At 35.3% G+C, this 15,812-nt stretch overlaps 1 protein-coding gene across 2 annotated transcripts in view; it reads left to right on the forward strand.

Moving 5' to 3' along the window:
• Positions 1 to 2,850: 2,850 nt before the first annotated feature.
• LOC131167288 (uncharacterized) overlaps positions 2,851 to 15,812 on the forward strand; it is a 29,099-nt gene continuing 16,137 nt past the window's right edge. Inside the window, exons 1-4 of one of the 2 annotated variants that reach the window (XM_058126039.1) lie at positions 2,851 to 3,116; positions 3,233 to 3,396; positions 3,505 to 3,616; positions 8,007 to 8,091. In XM_058126039.1, coding sequence (XP_057982022.1) covers positions 3,109 to 3,116; positions 3,233 to 3,396; positions 3,505 to 3,616; positions 8,007 to 8,091 — 369 coding nt within the window. In that variant the 5' untranslated portion in view covers positions 2,851 to 3,108. The remainder of the gene's footprint in view (positions 3,117 to 3,232; positions 3,397 to 3,504; positions 3,617 to 8,006; positions 8,092 to 15,812) is intronic. The other variant, XM_058126040.1, reaches the window with a different exon arrangement.

The raw sequence follows: 15,812 nt of genomic DNA on the forward strand, positions 1-15,812 counted from the left end.
TAATAAGATGACATGTGTCACCCATCCCTCAACCAAGGGGACCCATATTAACCTTGTATCAATTATTATTATTATTATTATATTTTTTGGGATCATTACAGTAGAACCTAAACATGAATAAGTTTAGCTCATTTTTGCTCGTGAGTAGCAGGACTACAAGGTTGGTTCGATTTGTTTAAGAGGCTTAGATTAGACTTATTTATATACTCATTTAATAAAGTTGAATTAGACTCAATAATTGCAATGAACTTACAAGTAAGGACTGTCTGTGAACTTGTTTAATTCAAACTCCATAACGAAAATTTAAGAATAAAGCCATGCGCAAGACTAAGAGGTTAGCTAAGTGGGGAAAAAGATAACACTAAGCTAGTATTAGTGAGAGTTCCTTTTCATACGAATCCTACTTTTTGAACTGAATTGCTCTCACAATTTTTATTTTTTGAATAATAATACCCTTATAATATAATATAATCACACTCTATTATTAGATTTAAAATAATAAATTAATAATAAACTAAAAGGAAAATTTTAAATTATCTTAAATATTAATTATTTTAGTGAGAAAAATATAATGTTAATTAAATATATTAACTATAAAATTGCAATTAAAATTTAATTAATTATTAATCATGAAATAAAATTTAATGAGGAAAAAATTAAAATTTTAGTTAGAAAATATTGAAATGAAAACTTAAAATATTAATTAACATAAACTTTAGGTAATTTTATAATTAGAAAAATTTAAAATGTCTAAATGGCATTTTAATTAGGCAATATTTAATATGTATGTTAACTAATATTTAAAATGGCATTTTTAATTTATTACATAAAGTTAATATTATTATTTTATAAAAAAATTAATATAATAGTTAACATTTAGAAACTATATTACCCTCAATTATTTTGTAATTAATTATTAAGTGTTAAATGTTTTAATTTGTAGTTGTTGAAAATTTAAGTACATAGATTTAATAAAGTGCAAATTTTTAATAGGTTTTCATTTTGAAAAATATAATTGTTCTTCATATATTCGTTATACGCATGTCAAGGGTATAATGGTAATCTTCTTAAAATACCTATTAGGATTGGTTGAATGTGGGAATTTTTTGTTCTTGATAATCTTATAGTACAAACAAAACAAAAAAATTCCCATTAGGAATGTCATTTCATGGAAATATTTTTTATGCCCCAAACCAAAGGATCCCTTAGAGTTTCTTGCCTTGCATAGTGAGAGATTTCAAAAGAATCAAACCGTGAGCATATTGGTAACTCACTTTACATAACTGAATTAACTTGATCAAGTATATTAAAACTAGCTTGGTTTAAAAATTAATAGATAAGCTTGAGGCCGGTTTGCAACCCTAATTTTATTCCTATGATTTTGAAAACAATGGAAAGTTATAAATTTACTAGTTTTATTTTGATAAAAATCAATACATTCTTTTTAGACAAAAATGCCTTTAATTATACCTTTATTTTTCTCCATATTTCCAAATAACCATTGAACTAGTTGTGGTAAATGCTGTTATTATTGAACAAATTAAATATGAATTTAAGAAGAATGCAATCAATGTATATCATTCCTAATTTTAAATAATCATGGTGGAATATCTGAACGCTATTCGGTTTTGGCGGTCTTTACCATGCACTTCTGGGACCTGAGACTCTGGAAGAATCTTTTTCATTCTTTGATTATATATGGAAAGATAGAAATAAAATGACTACAATTTTGGGTAGGGAATTCGGCAAAATTACCCTGTAACTTCGGGAGAAGGGGTGTGCCTCGATCATGGAAGTTTTGAAATTAATGGAAAGATAATATATTTTCATTAAGTGATTTATTAGATAATCGAAGACAAAGGATTTTGAATACTATTTTTTACTTTACAACTTTTCATAATTTCAAATTTTACAAGACGGTTTAGTAATTATAAAAAAAACTGTAGCTTATTATTATTTTTCCCCTAAATAGGTCAGTGCAATTTTTTCATTTCAAATCAAAATAATTATATATTTATATTGACATTTGTATTACTAATTTATTTTTATGAGTTAAAAAACAACAACTATTACAATAGTTTTTTCAAAAGTTGAAAAAAAAAAGGTCCGAAATAGTTAGGGATAACAAAACAGGTCGGAACTCGGTGGGTGACCCATGACCCGCCTATTTAAATCGGATTTGAATTAGCATAAAGTGATTCGTTTATAAATGGGTCAACCCGAACTTGACCCATTTAATAAATGGGTCAGGTGAGTTTAGATTGGATACTCACCAGGTGACCATGTATATATTATATTTAAAAAATATTAATTAAAGAAATATATTATTTTCTATATTTTATATTTTTTTGTTAAGATATTAATAAATAAAATAAAAAATATTGTTTTTTTTTTAAACTTATGTCACTTTATATGGAATGTTTTAAAAAATTAAAAATAAATAAATTTTAATTTTAAACGAATTCTTAACATGCATCCATTTATTAAATGGATGAGTTTTAGTTTATATGTTAATCATTTGTTAATAAATGAGTCAACCTAAACCCAATTCCGTTTAGCCCCTATCTATTTATGACCCATCCAAGCTGATCCATTAACTTAGAAATAATTGGAAAATCAGAAATTTTCTATAAATAATAGATGTACAGGCCTAATACAGGCATAAGAAAGGAAAAAAAATATTAAATGCACTAAGATCAGTGTAATTTTATATTTAATTAAATAAAATAATTATAGTTATTTTTTCTACATAAGTAAAGTAAAATCATTTTACGGTCAGGAACTCTTAGGGCACATTCGTAAATTTTCCAAAAGTTATAGTCATTTTTGTAGATGTTGTCCGTATCAGGCGATTCAAAATCCTGTCCCTCTTTTCTTCTGCATACCAATTTTGAAAACAACCTGAAAACGTAGCGTCCAAGCGAGACAAGGACTCATACGACGAATCAACTCGACTCCTCAATTTCCTGCTTCGTTCTTTCTCTCTCTCTCTGAGCCTCGGCTGCAACCGCTATTCTTCATCCATCTCATGAATTTCTTCATATTTTGAGCTCCAGCCAGAGTATCATTGTAGTATCAGTGACTTCGATATGAGCACGGTCAAGCCTTATGTTTCAGTAAGTATTTTTTTTGAAGAGTTGCGCAGATCTCTTGCGTTTATTGATCTATATGAATTGGGTTGGAGGAAATGAGGAGCTAGTTGGGTATAGCTGAGGATTTTCATGTTGTGCAGTTCCAGAAGTAGGGAATCGCAAATGTATTCGTCGAAACAGCACCAGAGCACGCTCGGTATGGTGATGAAGGAGGAAGAGGAGCTCGCGTTGTTCCTCGAGATGCGCAAGCATGAGAAGGAGACGAATGGCCTTCAAAAGTCTGCACAAATTGATGCTCCATCTGGTGGGTACTTCGTTTTTTTTTTTAATATATTTTTTTGTTTTTACTTTTTTTAATCTCTTTGTAGAGATTGAACGGTTGTTGGTATATTGTATGATACTATGAATGCAGAAAATAAACCTGGTAGCTTTCCCATATCTAAGATAGTTTCATCAGCCCCAGTGCGTAAGACCCGTGTTGATGATTTTCTGAATTCAGAGAATGGCAAGAGTGACTATGATTGGTATGATCAAATTTCTCATTGATGTGAATCTTTATATTTGATTTGCTATATTTAGCATCAGGCATCTAATCGTTAGCATTGTCTATGGAGAATTTGTTCGCTAGTATTGTGCTCTTATCTTTGAATCTGTCTGCGGATACACAAAAAGGAAGCAAATCTTTGTATTTCGTGTATTATATTCTCAATTACACAGGGTAAATCTAGTATTTATAGGTCTAGGGTACAGTAGTTATAGCACTATAACTTTACAGAATATACATGAATTAATGTGATGTGACAATGTTGTGTCAAAATTCCTCATAAGTTTAGCCCCCTACTCAAGATGGCATGGAAAATGCCAGCAAGAGTTTGGAAGCTAAATCAAGAAAACACTTGGTTCGATCTGCTTTCATATCCAGAAAGCTTAATAAGACAAGCATAGTTTAAAAGTCAGAATGTAAGATTCAAATCAACTGTTGTGTAATATAATATTATCATTGGCTTTTGAGACTGTTAAGTGTGATATCCAAGGTGTTGGAAGTCCCAACCCGGAGTATATAGTCTAGAGGGGGGGTGAATAGACTCTTTTCGCGGAATACGTATTTTTCTACAAAATAAAAACTCTTGACAAGATACAAGAAATTATATCGCAATATAAATATAAATCATGCACAAGATATAAAATAAAGAGTGTAAGGGAGAGAAAGAACAACACCGGTATTTTTACGTGGTTCGGCACCAAGCTTACGTCCACGCCTTAGCACCAAGTTAAGGATTCCACAATCCACTGAAGATACTCCTTCACTGGCGGAGAAGCCTTACAACTTGAGAACAAATCCCTACACTTGGGGACAAACCCCTACCGCGCTCACCAAAAGCCTTCACTTCGGTTCACAAAGAATTTTACAACAATGGTTCACAAAGAACCTTACAAGAGATTGGAAATCAATTTAATGCTCCTTAAATGAGCCAATATGAAACATAACCAAATCCTCACTCTATTCTCTCAAGGAATGAATCTTACAAGATAAGTGAGCAAGAGAGGATTGAGCACTTGTGAAGAATAACTAAAATGCAAAGTGCAAAGTGCTTAGGGTTTTGGATAAAATGATATTTTTCACAAATATGATCAACAATGCTCAAAACCATTGTAATACAAGTCTAATAGCTTGTATTTATAGCCCAAGAACCTCAGGAGCCGTTAACTAGCTGTTGGGGGGAAGAAAAAATATTTTACTTAGCAAACTAGTCGTTTTCCGCCCGTTGGAGCGCTTCTGCCTAGTATTCGTCGACGAAATCTGAATTTCGTCTATGAGGTCCTTGAATCAGAAAAAGTCACTAAAATGAAAGTTGTGGCATTTTGTCTTAACTTTCCAGGGACACCAAGATCGTCCCATTTGGACTTTTCTAGAAAAAGTTATGCCCAAAATACCGTAAGGTGTTCAGAACTCAAGACTACACTACGGCAGTGACGATTATTTTGTTTTTCCTTGTCAAAAAGTGTTTTAATGACTCAAATCATTCTTGGACAAAATTATATGAAATATATTAAATCTAATGAAGATTAAAACTTGTCCAAATGAGTTTCCTTTTGAATATAAGATATTTTAATTAATAAAACACGTTTGAAAACCCATTTTGATATCTTATATGCTTAGTAGGTCCTTTTGTAAATATACTTGATTTTCTTTGAACCTTTAGGACATTAAACTTGTTTTAACACAATCGGGACTAAGTATAAAAATGTTCTTAAAAATAGGATGTTAAAAACTTGTCCCTTTGAAAACATATTTGAGTTTTAGGATTCATTTGACAAATTCTTATTTTAACTTAGAAAGCCATGAAAGGTGAGTTTGTGTTTATGTCTTTAGTGCAATCCTATAAACTCATGTGTCATAGTATGCTTATGCAATGGCTCAACTCTTACTTAGAAATCATGCAAGATACACATCGCAAGAGTTATAATACGCACTCACTCACACAACCCTTATTACAATTAATTTATATACTTAAGCTTTCTTTGGTTGTGCTTGGGTCATTCCGAGTACGTGTCCATTTGATCTTTCCTTCTTGACAGTTACTCGGTCCGATCTTTGCCTTCGATCCAATAATTCATGTACGAGTACCTGTACTAAACATGATCTGCAAAGATAGGAAAACATTAGGAACAACATATAGGTTAATATCATCAAAACACATTAAACAATGATGGTGTAGCCACTAAGGCTAACACAAGGGACTCCTCAATTCACAACCTTATCACCAATATAGTTTGTTATGGTGTCGTGACAGCCATTATAGACCACTGTAGGCTGCTTTAGACCATTACAGGCCACTTCATCATCAGACTGTCTTTGACTGGCCAAAAATAGGATTCTGATTCTTTTTTTTTTTTCTTTTTCTTTTTTCAATTTTTCCTTATATTTAACAAACATGGTTAACAGGGAATTCAATAACAAATGATAAAGTGATTGTTTAGGTTTCCCTTCAAATCACATGATCATTTGTTTTTAGGATGGAATAACAAACAATAAAGTGATATTGTAGGGTGTAATGACATGTTTTTAGGAGGGTAAATCTTTTAGAGCTTTTAAGTAAAGTGATTGTCTAACATTATTACCAAGAGGTCCTGGGCGCTAAATACTAAATGTAAGTTGTAATTTGTTAACAAGATTTTTGAGTTTGATTGAGCAGATGAATTCACACCAATTTAATGGGAATGACTAGGATAGCTTAAATCGCTGATCCAGTTGTAAAAATCCCAAGTATCTTCATATCTTGAGAAAATTAGGAAAGTATATATATAGAGAAGAATGTATATTATTGAGAGTGATTCTGTTAGGAGATTGTTTCCATATTAGATTTTTTGATTGTATTATAAATATTGTATATCAGTCTTGTACAAAGAATTATTCAAAAAATATAGAAATTCCATCGTGTTTTCATGGCATCAGAGCTAAGGTTTCTAAACCTTAGCTAACAATGGCAGATGGCGCCGTCAACAGCAGAGGGTCGAGCTCCTTTGAAATTCTCGACGGCGACTCTGAAGCCACCTCCATCGTGGGTTCACATGGGCTAGACAACTCAGCCTTTGCACTCTCGGTGGAGAAATTGAACGGAAAAAATTTCCGTGAATGGGTTCAGTCCATCAAGCTCGTGATTGAAGGCAAAGGAAGGTTAGGATACCTTACCAGCCAAAGGAAGAAGCCAGCCTCAATCTACATCGCAGCTTTGCAAAAAATGGAAATCCGAGAATTCCATGGTGACAACGTGGTTCGTAAATTCGATGAAGCTCTCAATCGGTAAGATTTACCTGTTCTTACCAACGGCGAAGGATGTCTGGGACGTTGTTCACAAGACGTACTTCAATGCCGAAAGCTACTCCCAGATCTTCGAGATTAAGACTCGACTGTGGCAGCTGCGGCAAGGAGAGAGGGATGTCACCGATTACTTCATGGAGATAACGACTCTCTGGCAGGAGCTTGAACTAAGCGTCAATGAAGAGTGGGAGTGCTCCGGCAACAGTATACGCTACAAGAGGCGACTCGAGAATGAACGAGTCTTTGAGTTCTTGGTCGGCCTCAACCGTGACTTAGACGATGTATGAGGAAGGATCCTTGGCCGACACCCCCTACCTTCGACTCGAGAGGTGTTCGCAGAGGTGAGGCATGAGGAGAGTCGCTGGAATGTGATGTTGAAGGCTTCGCACGGACAGATTGGGCCTTAAATATCTGCCCTAACGCCGAAAGATAATGGGCTTGAGATTTTGGCCCTAAACTCAAAAACTTTTGTGGGCTCTGGACAAAAGGCACATAAAGGGAGACTATTTTGCGAACATTGTCGCAAGCCAGGTCATTCAAAAGATACCTTTTGGGAAATTCATGGAAAGCCTGTAGATTGGAAGTTGAGACAAAATGAAAAAAATCGTGGTTGTCAAGCTACCATTGATAAATCAGCTGAGAAATTTCAAGGCGAGAAAAATACCACTCCAAGTGGCGCATTCAATCCAGAGCAGTTGGACCAACTATATAAAATGTTTTCCTCCATTCAAACATTGGGTTAGTCTTCTACTGGTTCTTTAGCTCACCGAGGTAATTTTTTGTCAGCTTTAAATACTATATCCCATTACAAATTACCATGGATAATTGATTCGGGTGCCTCTAATCATATGATTGATTCTTATCATTTGTTCTCATCCTATTCTCCATGTGCTGGAAATTTGAAAGTTAAAATTGCAGATGGATCACTCTCCTCTGTTGCAGGCAAAGGAAGTATTCTCATATCTGATTCTATAATCTTAAAATTTGTCCTATATGCCCCTAATTTGTCTTGCAATTTGTTATCCATTAGCTAGTTGACAAAAGATTCCAATTGCTCCGCTAAATTCATTTCCTCTCACTGTGTTTTCTAGGACCTGTCATCGGGGAAGACGATTGGCTGTGCTAAGGCATGTGAGGGACTCTACTACTTTGAAGAGGCAAACACGAGTGAACAATGTAAAACTGTTTTTTGTGATTTTGCATCTATTTCTAGAGATAGTGAGATTTTGTTATGGCATTTCAGGATGGGTCATCCAAATTTTCAATATTTAAGATGTTTGTTTCCTTCCATCTGTTCTAATACAATGTCTTCTAATTTTCAATGTGAGGTTTGTGAACTTGCAAAAACACCGACGTAATTCCTTTCCAAAATCCACATGCAAACCATCCAGCCCGTTTACTATGATTCATAGTGATTTATGGGGGCCCTCATGCCCTCCTAATCGTACTCATACAAAAAGGTTTATTACTTTTATTGATGACCATACTCGTATTTGTTGGGTTTACTTGTTGAAAGATAAAATTAAAGTTCGATCTATTTTTGTTAGTTTTTACTCTATGATTCAAACACAATTCCAAACTCATATTCAAATTTTACGTACTGATAATGGTATGGAATATTTCAATGATATCTTGGGACATTATCTTCAAGAAAATATAATTGTTCATCAGAGTTCCTGTGTGGATACCCCTCAACAAAATGGGGTTGTTGAGCATAAAAATAGGCATATTCTTGAAGTAGCTCGAACATTGATGCTTACTACAAATATGAAAAAATATTTTTGGGGCGATGCCATTTTAATAGCTACACATCTCATTAATCGAATGCCTAGTCTGGTGTTGACCTGGTTGGTCATATCCCGTTTTGATAATGACAAATACACTTGGTACTGATATTTGTCTTGAGCTTGCATGCAAGTTCACTCTACGCGTGAAATTGAACAGAATGTTATATCATGGTGGTGTATGGTGATCACGCCAAAGATTGAAGAATATTGTTCCTTATTTGTAATTGTATATTTTATATTCTTCATTCTGGGATTGTAATTAATTATGGACTGTATCACAATATGGACTGTAATAATCTGCATCATGCATGATAGAAAAATAATGCTCAGAATGACCTTAGATGGACCTTAGGTTCACACACTAAGTGCACAAAACCCCAATATAGTTATCATATTATCAAGGAAATTTTAGAAGCAAAGAAAATGACCTTAGGTTAAAATCAAAAGGAATTCGGGTGACCGAATCTGGCAAGTCAAAATTGCCTCGGTCGACTGAATCGTGGACCGGTCAAAAAGTTGGCTTGAGTTCAGAAAACCGAACTAAAACAAACATATCTTCCACGGTCGACCAAACTTGTGTCAGGTACTTTCCCACCAACTCGGCAGCCCAAACTTCACATTCAAATTTGCCTCGAGCTACCAAACACATGAGTTCAGCAGACCAAACTCAGGACCGGGCAACCGAATTGCGGTCTTTTGGAGAATCGCCTCAGTTTGGCAAATCAAATCAAAATTCAGGCACCCGAACCTCAAAAATCACTTTTTCTGTTGTGTCTGTTCAGGAGACCGAACCTTAGGTTGGGTACCTGAAACTCTCGGGTTGGCTCATTTTTCAACCGAGGTAAATAGGGTTAAATAGGATTGATTTTTCTAATCAGTTTTAAAACAAATTTAATAGTACCCATTGAGTCCCCAATGGTCATAATTTTGCCTATGCCTATATATACAAGCTCATTTGCAAATTTAAGAGATGATTAGCACTTAGATTACCTTGAAAATCTTTTGAAATTTTAAGTGCCTATTCTTCACATACAAACCCAATACACTTTCCTATTGAGATTCCTTTGATAAACCAAGTTTATTAAGAGTGTTATTGAGTGATCTTGAGTAGCTACACTTGCTCAAAACTCTCCTTACTTGAGATTGATTGGTTGATTTTGTTGGAGAGTTTTAGTTAAGGTTTTTCCCCGGTATAATCTATACTCTTTGTGTGGGAAAACCTTGTAGCTAGTGGGTCTTTGCATCACCATTGCAAGACTCACTAAGCTTGTATTTTGATTGTGCAAATACATTTTTACAAACATACTTTTCAAATATCTCTTGAGCTATTTCTTTTAAAATCTTATATGAGATATTTTGAATGTCATGGTTGAAACACTTCGAAACTTGTGTTGATTGATTTACTTTGATTATTTGTTTTAAAGTTTGCTTGGGAATACACTCTGGATCTTAACTGTAGATTTACATTAGATTGAGTGTTTAGCACAATATTAAGCACTGAGCATATTTACTGTCATCCATGCTTGCATTATTATCTGGACTGTATTGTGATGCATATCTGCTTGTTGAGAAGCATATTTCCGTGTACGCAAAAATTACATTTGTTGTATTCCAAGCGTAGGCCTAAAGAGGGAGACTAGCCCTATTGAATAGTCCCAGATTGGCTTAGATCCGATTAGGAAAGTTAGGTGTATCATCCTGGTAAGGTGCGGTTGTAGGTTGAGGTCAGCCCTGTGAATTGACCTGGTTGTATTAAGTGTTGCTCCACCTGTTAAGTGAGATTTATAGTGGAAACCTTGTGCTGATAAGCCAAGGCGGAGACGTAGGCATTTTGGCCGAACTTTGATAACATATCGTATGTGTATTTTACATTTCCGCAAGTTATTTACTGCACGTGTATGTTTTATTATGAATGATTGGATTTATAATAGCATAGACAGACCCTAGGTTGCGTATTACTGTTGTTAGACTGGTTAACCTAGAAAAGAATTTTATATCTCCAATTCACCCCCCTCTTGGGATTGCACCAAAGCTAACATCGAGTTCTTTCTTTTGCCACTCCTCTCCTGAAATTCCAGGAATACTTTCCCAACTCTCGGCTCCACTCCAATCTCTCTCTAAAAATATTTGGATGTATTGCATTTGTCCATGTTCATGCTCACAATCGAGATAAATTGGAACGTGCCATTAAGTGCGTTTTTATTGGTTACTCTCATACTCAGAAAGGCTACAAATGTTATGATCCCGTAATTAAAAAATTGTTTGTTAGCCTTGATGTTACGTTCTTTGAAACCACTCCTTTTTTCCAAAAGCTCTCTCTTCAGGGGGAGAAGTGGAGTGAATATCGGTTCTTTGATATCTCTATTGATGATTTTGTAATATTTGCTGATTCTGTGCCATTTGCTGATTCTGTGCCATCTACTGATTCCGTGCCATCTACTGAGTCTCCCATTGCATCATTTCCTGAGTCTCCCATTGCATCATTCCCTAACCTGTCATGTACAAACGATCACTTAAACTCAGGGGGAGATGCAGAAAAATAAAATAGTAAGGAAATACTTGTTTACTCAAGAAAGCCAACAACAAAGTACAGGGAGAATCTCATACCTGAGGCACCAAGAGAGTTGGAACCAGTGATAGCTCCAAGCAATCTTGAGTCCACGCCCAGCCCTAGTCAGGTAACAAATGGTCATGAGCTTCTTTTGGTAAATCTCCACCTAATGACATCAATTTGCCCATTGCAGTCAGAAAACAACCTAGGTCATGTACTCTATATCCCTGGTCCAAATACATGTCTTATAAAACTCTATCTACAGGTTATCGTGCTTTTACCTCTAACCTTGACAGGATGAAAATTCCAAAGAATATTTAGGAAACCCTGGAAATTATTGAATGGAGGGAGGCTGTTATGGAGGAAATGTGGGCCCTGGAAAAAAATGGAACTTGGGATATTATAAATTTTCCGAGAGGAAAGAAACCAGTAGGTTGCAAATGGGTCTTCACAGTGAAATATAGAGCTGATAGGACAGTTGAACAATATAAAACTTGACTCGTTGCAAAAGGGTTTACATAGACCTATGGCATTGACTACACGGAGACATTTGCATCGGTGGTAAAATTGAATACAATTAGGGTCCTCTTGTCCTTGGTAGCTAACTTAGATTGGCCACTATAGCAACTCAACATTAAGAATGCATTTCTAAATGGCGAGTTAGAAGAAGAGGTCTACATGACGATACCACTAGGTTTCAGTAAGAAAGGTGAAGAAAATAGAATATGTAAACTCAAGAAGTCCTTGTATGGACCCAAGCAATCTCCCAGAACATGGTTTGACAGATTTTCAAAAGTAATAAAGAACCAAGGATATTGACAAGGGCAATCAGATAACACTATGTTCTTCCAATAGTCTGAAAGTGGTAAGAGAACAATTTTGATAGTGCATGTTGATGATATAATCCTAACTGGAGATGATACAGTGGAGATGGAAAGATTAAAGAAAGTCCTAGCTACTGAAAAGTTAAAGACCTGGGACGAATGCAGTATTTCTTGGGAATGGAAGGTGCTAGATCAAAAAAGGGTATCAGTGTCTCTTAGCGAAAGTATATCATTGATCTCCTAACCGAAACTGGCATGCTTGGATGCAAACCTAGTGAAACCCCGATTGAAATAGTAAATAGGGTCGAAGAATGTGAAATACCAGTGGAAAAGGAGAGGTATCAGAGATTGGTTGGTAAGCTAATCTACCTATCACATACCAGACCCGATATTGCATTTGTGGTAAGTGTGGTAAGCCAACACATGCATTCACCGAAAAAAACTCACTTAGATGCTGTGTACAAGATCCTTAGGTACCTTAAGGGCTCTCCAGGCAAAAGACTCTTCTTCAGGAAATGTGAAATCAAGGATGTATAAATCTTCACAGATGCAGATTGGGTAGGATTAGTGGAAGATAGAAGGTCTATCACAGGATATTGTACTTTCGTTTGGGGAAATTTGGTAACCTGGAGGAGCAAAAAGCAAAATGTAGTGGTTCAAAGTAGTGCTAAAGCTGAATTCAGGGCAGTTGCACGAGGGATATGTGAAGGATTGTGGTTACGGAAACTCTTGGAAGAGTTACAAATCCTGGTGAAATTTCCTATCAAACTCTATTGTGACAACAAAGCAGCAACCAATATCTCTCCAAATTCAGTTCAACATGATAGGACTAAGCATGTGGAAGTGGACCGACATTTTATCAAAGAGAAGGTTGAAGAAGGAACCATCTTTATGACTTATGTACCTACCAAGGAACAAACTGTAGACCTCTTTACTAAAGGGTTACCTTGACAGAGCTTTGATGATTTCATTTGCAAGTTGGACATGATCAATATCTATGATCCAACTTGAGGGGGAGTGTAGAAATCCTGAGTATCTTCATATCTTGAGAAAATTAGGAAAGTATATAAATAGAGAAGATTGTATATTATTGAGAGTGATTCTGTTAGGAGATTGCTTCCATATGTAGAATTTCTGATTGTGATTCTATTAGGAGATTGTTTCCATATGTAAACTTTTTGATTGTATTATAAATATTGTATATCATTCAGGTACAAAAAATTATTCAAAAAATACATAAATTCCATTCTGTTTTCACCAACAATAAATGATACAGGTGGGCATCATCCTGGGATACGCAAGTGTCAACACTATTGTCAATATATGTCAATTTCTCACAAACAAAAAGTGGCTTAGATTGAAAGTTTGGAGTATTAGATGATTAGCTTAGCCTGATAAGCCCACATCTGAAGAATCATATTACCATAATCACCCACTCATTCCAATCACACCAGCCAGTGTACTACTTGCCCATGAACACTAAAAGTTTAAGTTGTTTGGTAAACATTTGAATATGTTTCTTAAAAACCTAAAAAATAAAAGAAATTTCATTATACTTCAAATTAAATTAGACAAAAATTCATAAAAAAAACAAAAAACAAAAAAAAAATCTCATTTTTATCTGGTCAGTCCCCAAGGGAAAAGACACAAAACCCAAACCATGTAATTCTGTTCTTCTTTTGTTTGTCAATTAACCTCAGCAATCTGAACACAAATTTGCAATCATCACAACACAAACTCAAAAAATCCTTAATTTATTATTTTTTTCCCTAGTGAGTCCCTAAAGGGAAAAGCAGGAAACTTGAATCAAAACCCAAATCATCACAGATATGCATCTTCCTTCTTGGCCCAACAATCTGAACATAGATCTACAAGCCACCTATAGAATGTTTGTGCTCCCATGGCTACTTCATCCTCTGGGGTTTAGACTGGGCACAAAGAGAGAAGGGAGGGGGGGGGGGGGGTGGTTGCTTCTAGATGGTGGCTGCTGCCCAGACCTGTTGTGTCATAGATAGATGGCAGTCTCGTCTGTTTTTGTGAGAGGGAAAGGGAGATGGGGAATAGATGGCAGTTCTGACGTTGAGAGAGGGAAAGGGAGTTGTGGAAGAGATGGCAGACTGTTCTCTTGTCGAGAGAGGAAAAGGGAGAGGAGGAAGGCGGGAACAAGGTGCTCAATGATGTTAAGTATTGTTTCGATGCTGAACCAACAAGAGGTAATTAAAGTGCACCCAAACAACACTGGTATGAGATCTCTAAATTATAAAGCTTATTCAATGAACCAGTCCATTAAGAGGCTATATAGTGCAAACAAACAGCCCTTGAATAACATGGGAGACATCAAATTTAGATAAAGAGAACGTTATCTATGTTGTACCGGGCACCCCACTTGTGCCAAATACCAATACTACAACTAATGCTATTAAATATATAAAAAAACTAATGCAGAAACTAATAATAAAAAACAGTAAAAGAAGAAGAATTTAAATAGGTTCGGTACAAAATTACCTACGTCCTCGGGCATTGACAATCAATCCACTACTCCCAATAAAAATTACAACATGGGTAAATTTCAAATTACCAATAGTAATAAGAAATACTCTAGAGTACAAATAGTATTTGTAACTCTTTTCAATTTTTGGTGTGTTTACATAAGGAGAGGGGAGCCCTTTAAATAGCTTCTCCCCAAAACCCAAAAAACAATCTTAACCGATGTGGGACAAAATAAATTCAACAAATCTCCACCTTGACAACAAATTCAACATATTTTTCTATCACCAACTGTAGTTCCATATCACCGGTGCCTTCCAAAGAATATTCAGACTTGCAGAATATTGATCAAATTCAAACAATGTTTGAACTTGATTGATGTCACAATCTTGGTCAACATATCTCCAAGATTCTCAGCTGTAGCAATCTTTTGAAGAACTATCTTGCCTTTATCAATTATATCCCGCATAAAATGAAACCGAACGTCGATGTGCTTTGTTCGTGCATGGTAAACTTGGTTCTTTGCTAGATGAATGATACTCTGGCTATCACATAACACACCAATGTGCTTTTGAACAACTCCCAAATTTTTAAGTAAACCCTGCAACCAAATGGCTTCCTTAATAGCCTCTGAAGCTGCCATGTACTCTGCTTCCTTTGTAGACAAAGCAATGGTAGACTGTAAGGTAGACCTCCAACTCACTGGACCATTTGCAAATATAAATACATAGCCAGTAGTTGATCGATGTTTATCCAAATCACCTGCAAAATTAGAATCCACATATCCAACAACATGTTGATCAATAGTATTATTTTCTCAAATACTATATCAACATCAATCATATTCGTAATTTATCTCAAAATCCATTTCACAACTTGCCAATGTCCTTTACCCGGATCATGCATATACTTGCTCACCATACTAACAGCTTGTGAAATATCAGGTCTAGTACAAACCATTGCATACATCAGACTACCAAGTGCATTTTCATAAGGAACTTGTGACATATACTTACGTTCCTTATCTGATTTAGGAGATAAGGTTGCACTAAGATTGAAGTGAGGAGCAAGAGGAGTGCTAACTGGTTTTGACTGCTCAGACATGCCAAAACTTTGAACCACCTTCCTCAAATACTGTTTCTGAGTCAAACTGACTCTTCCTCTCATTCTGTCTCTGCATATTTTCATGCCAAGTATCTTCTTTGTTTCACCAAGATCTTTCATCTCAAACTCTTGATTTAACTGACT

This window comes from Malania oleifera, chromosome 11 (assembly GCF_029873635.1).
Source record: "Malania oleifera isolate guangnan ecotype guangnan chromosome 11, ASM2987363v1, whole genome shotgun sequence".
NCBI lineage: Eukaryota > Viridiplantae > Streptophyta > Magnoliopsida > Santalales > Ximeniaceae > Malania > Malania oleifera.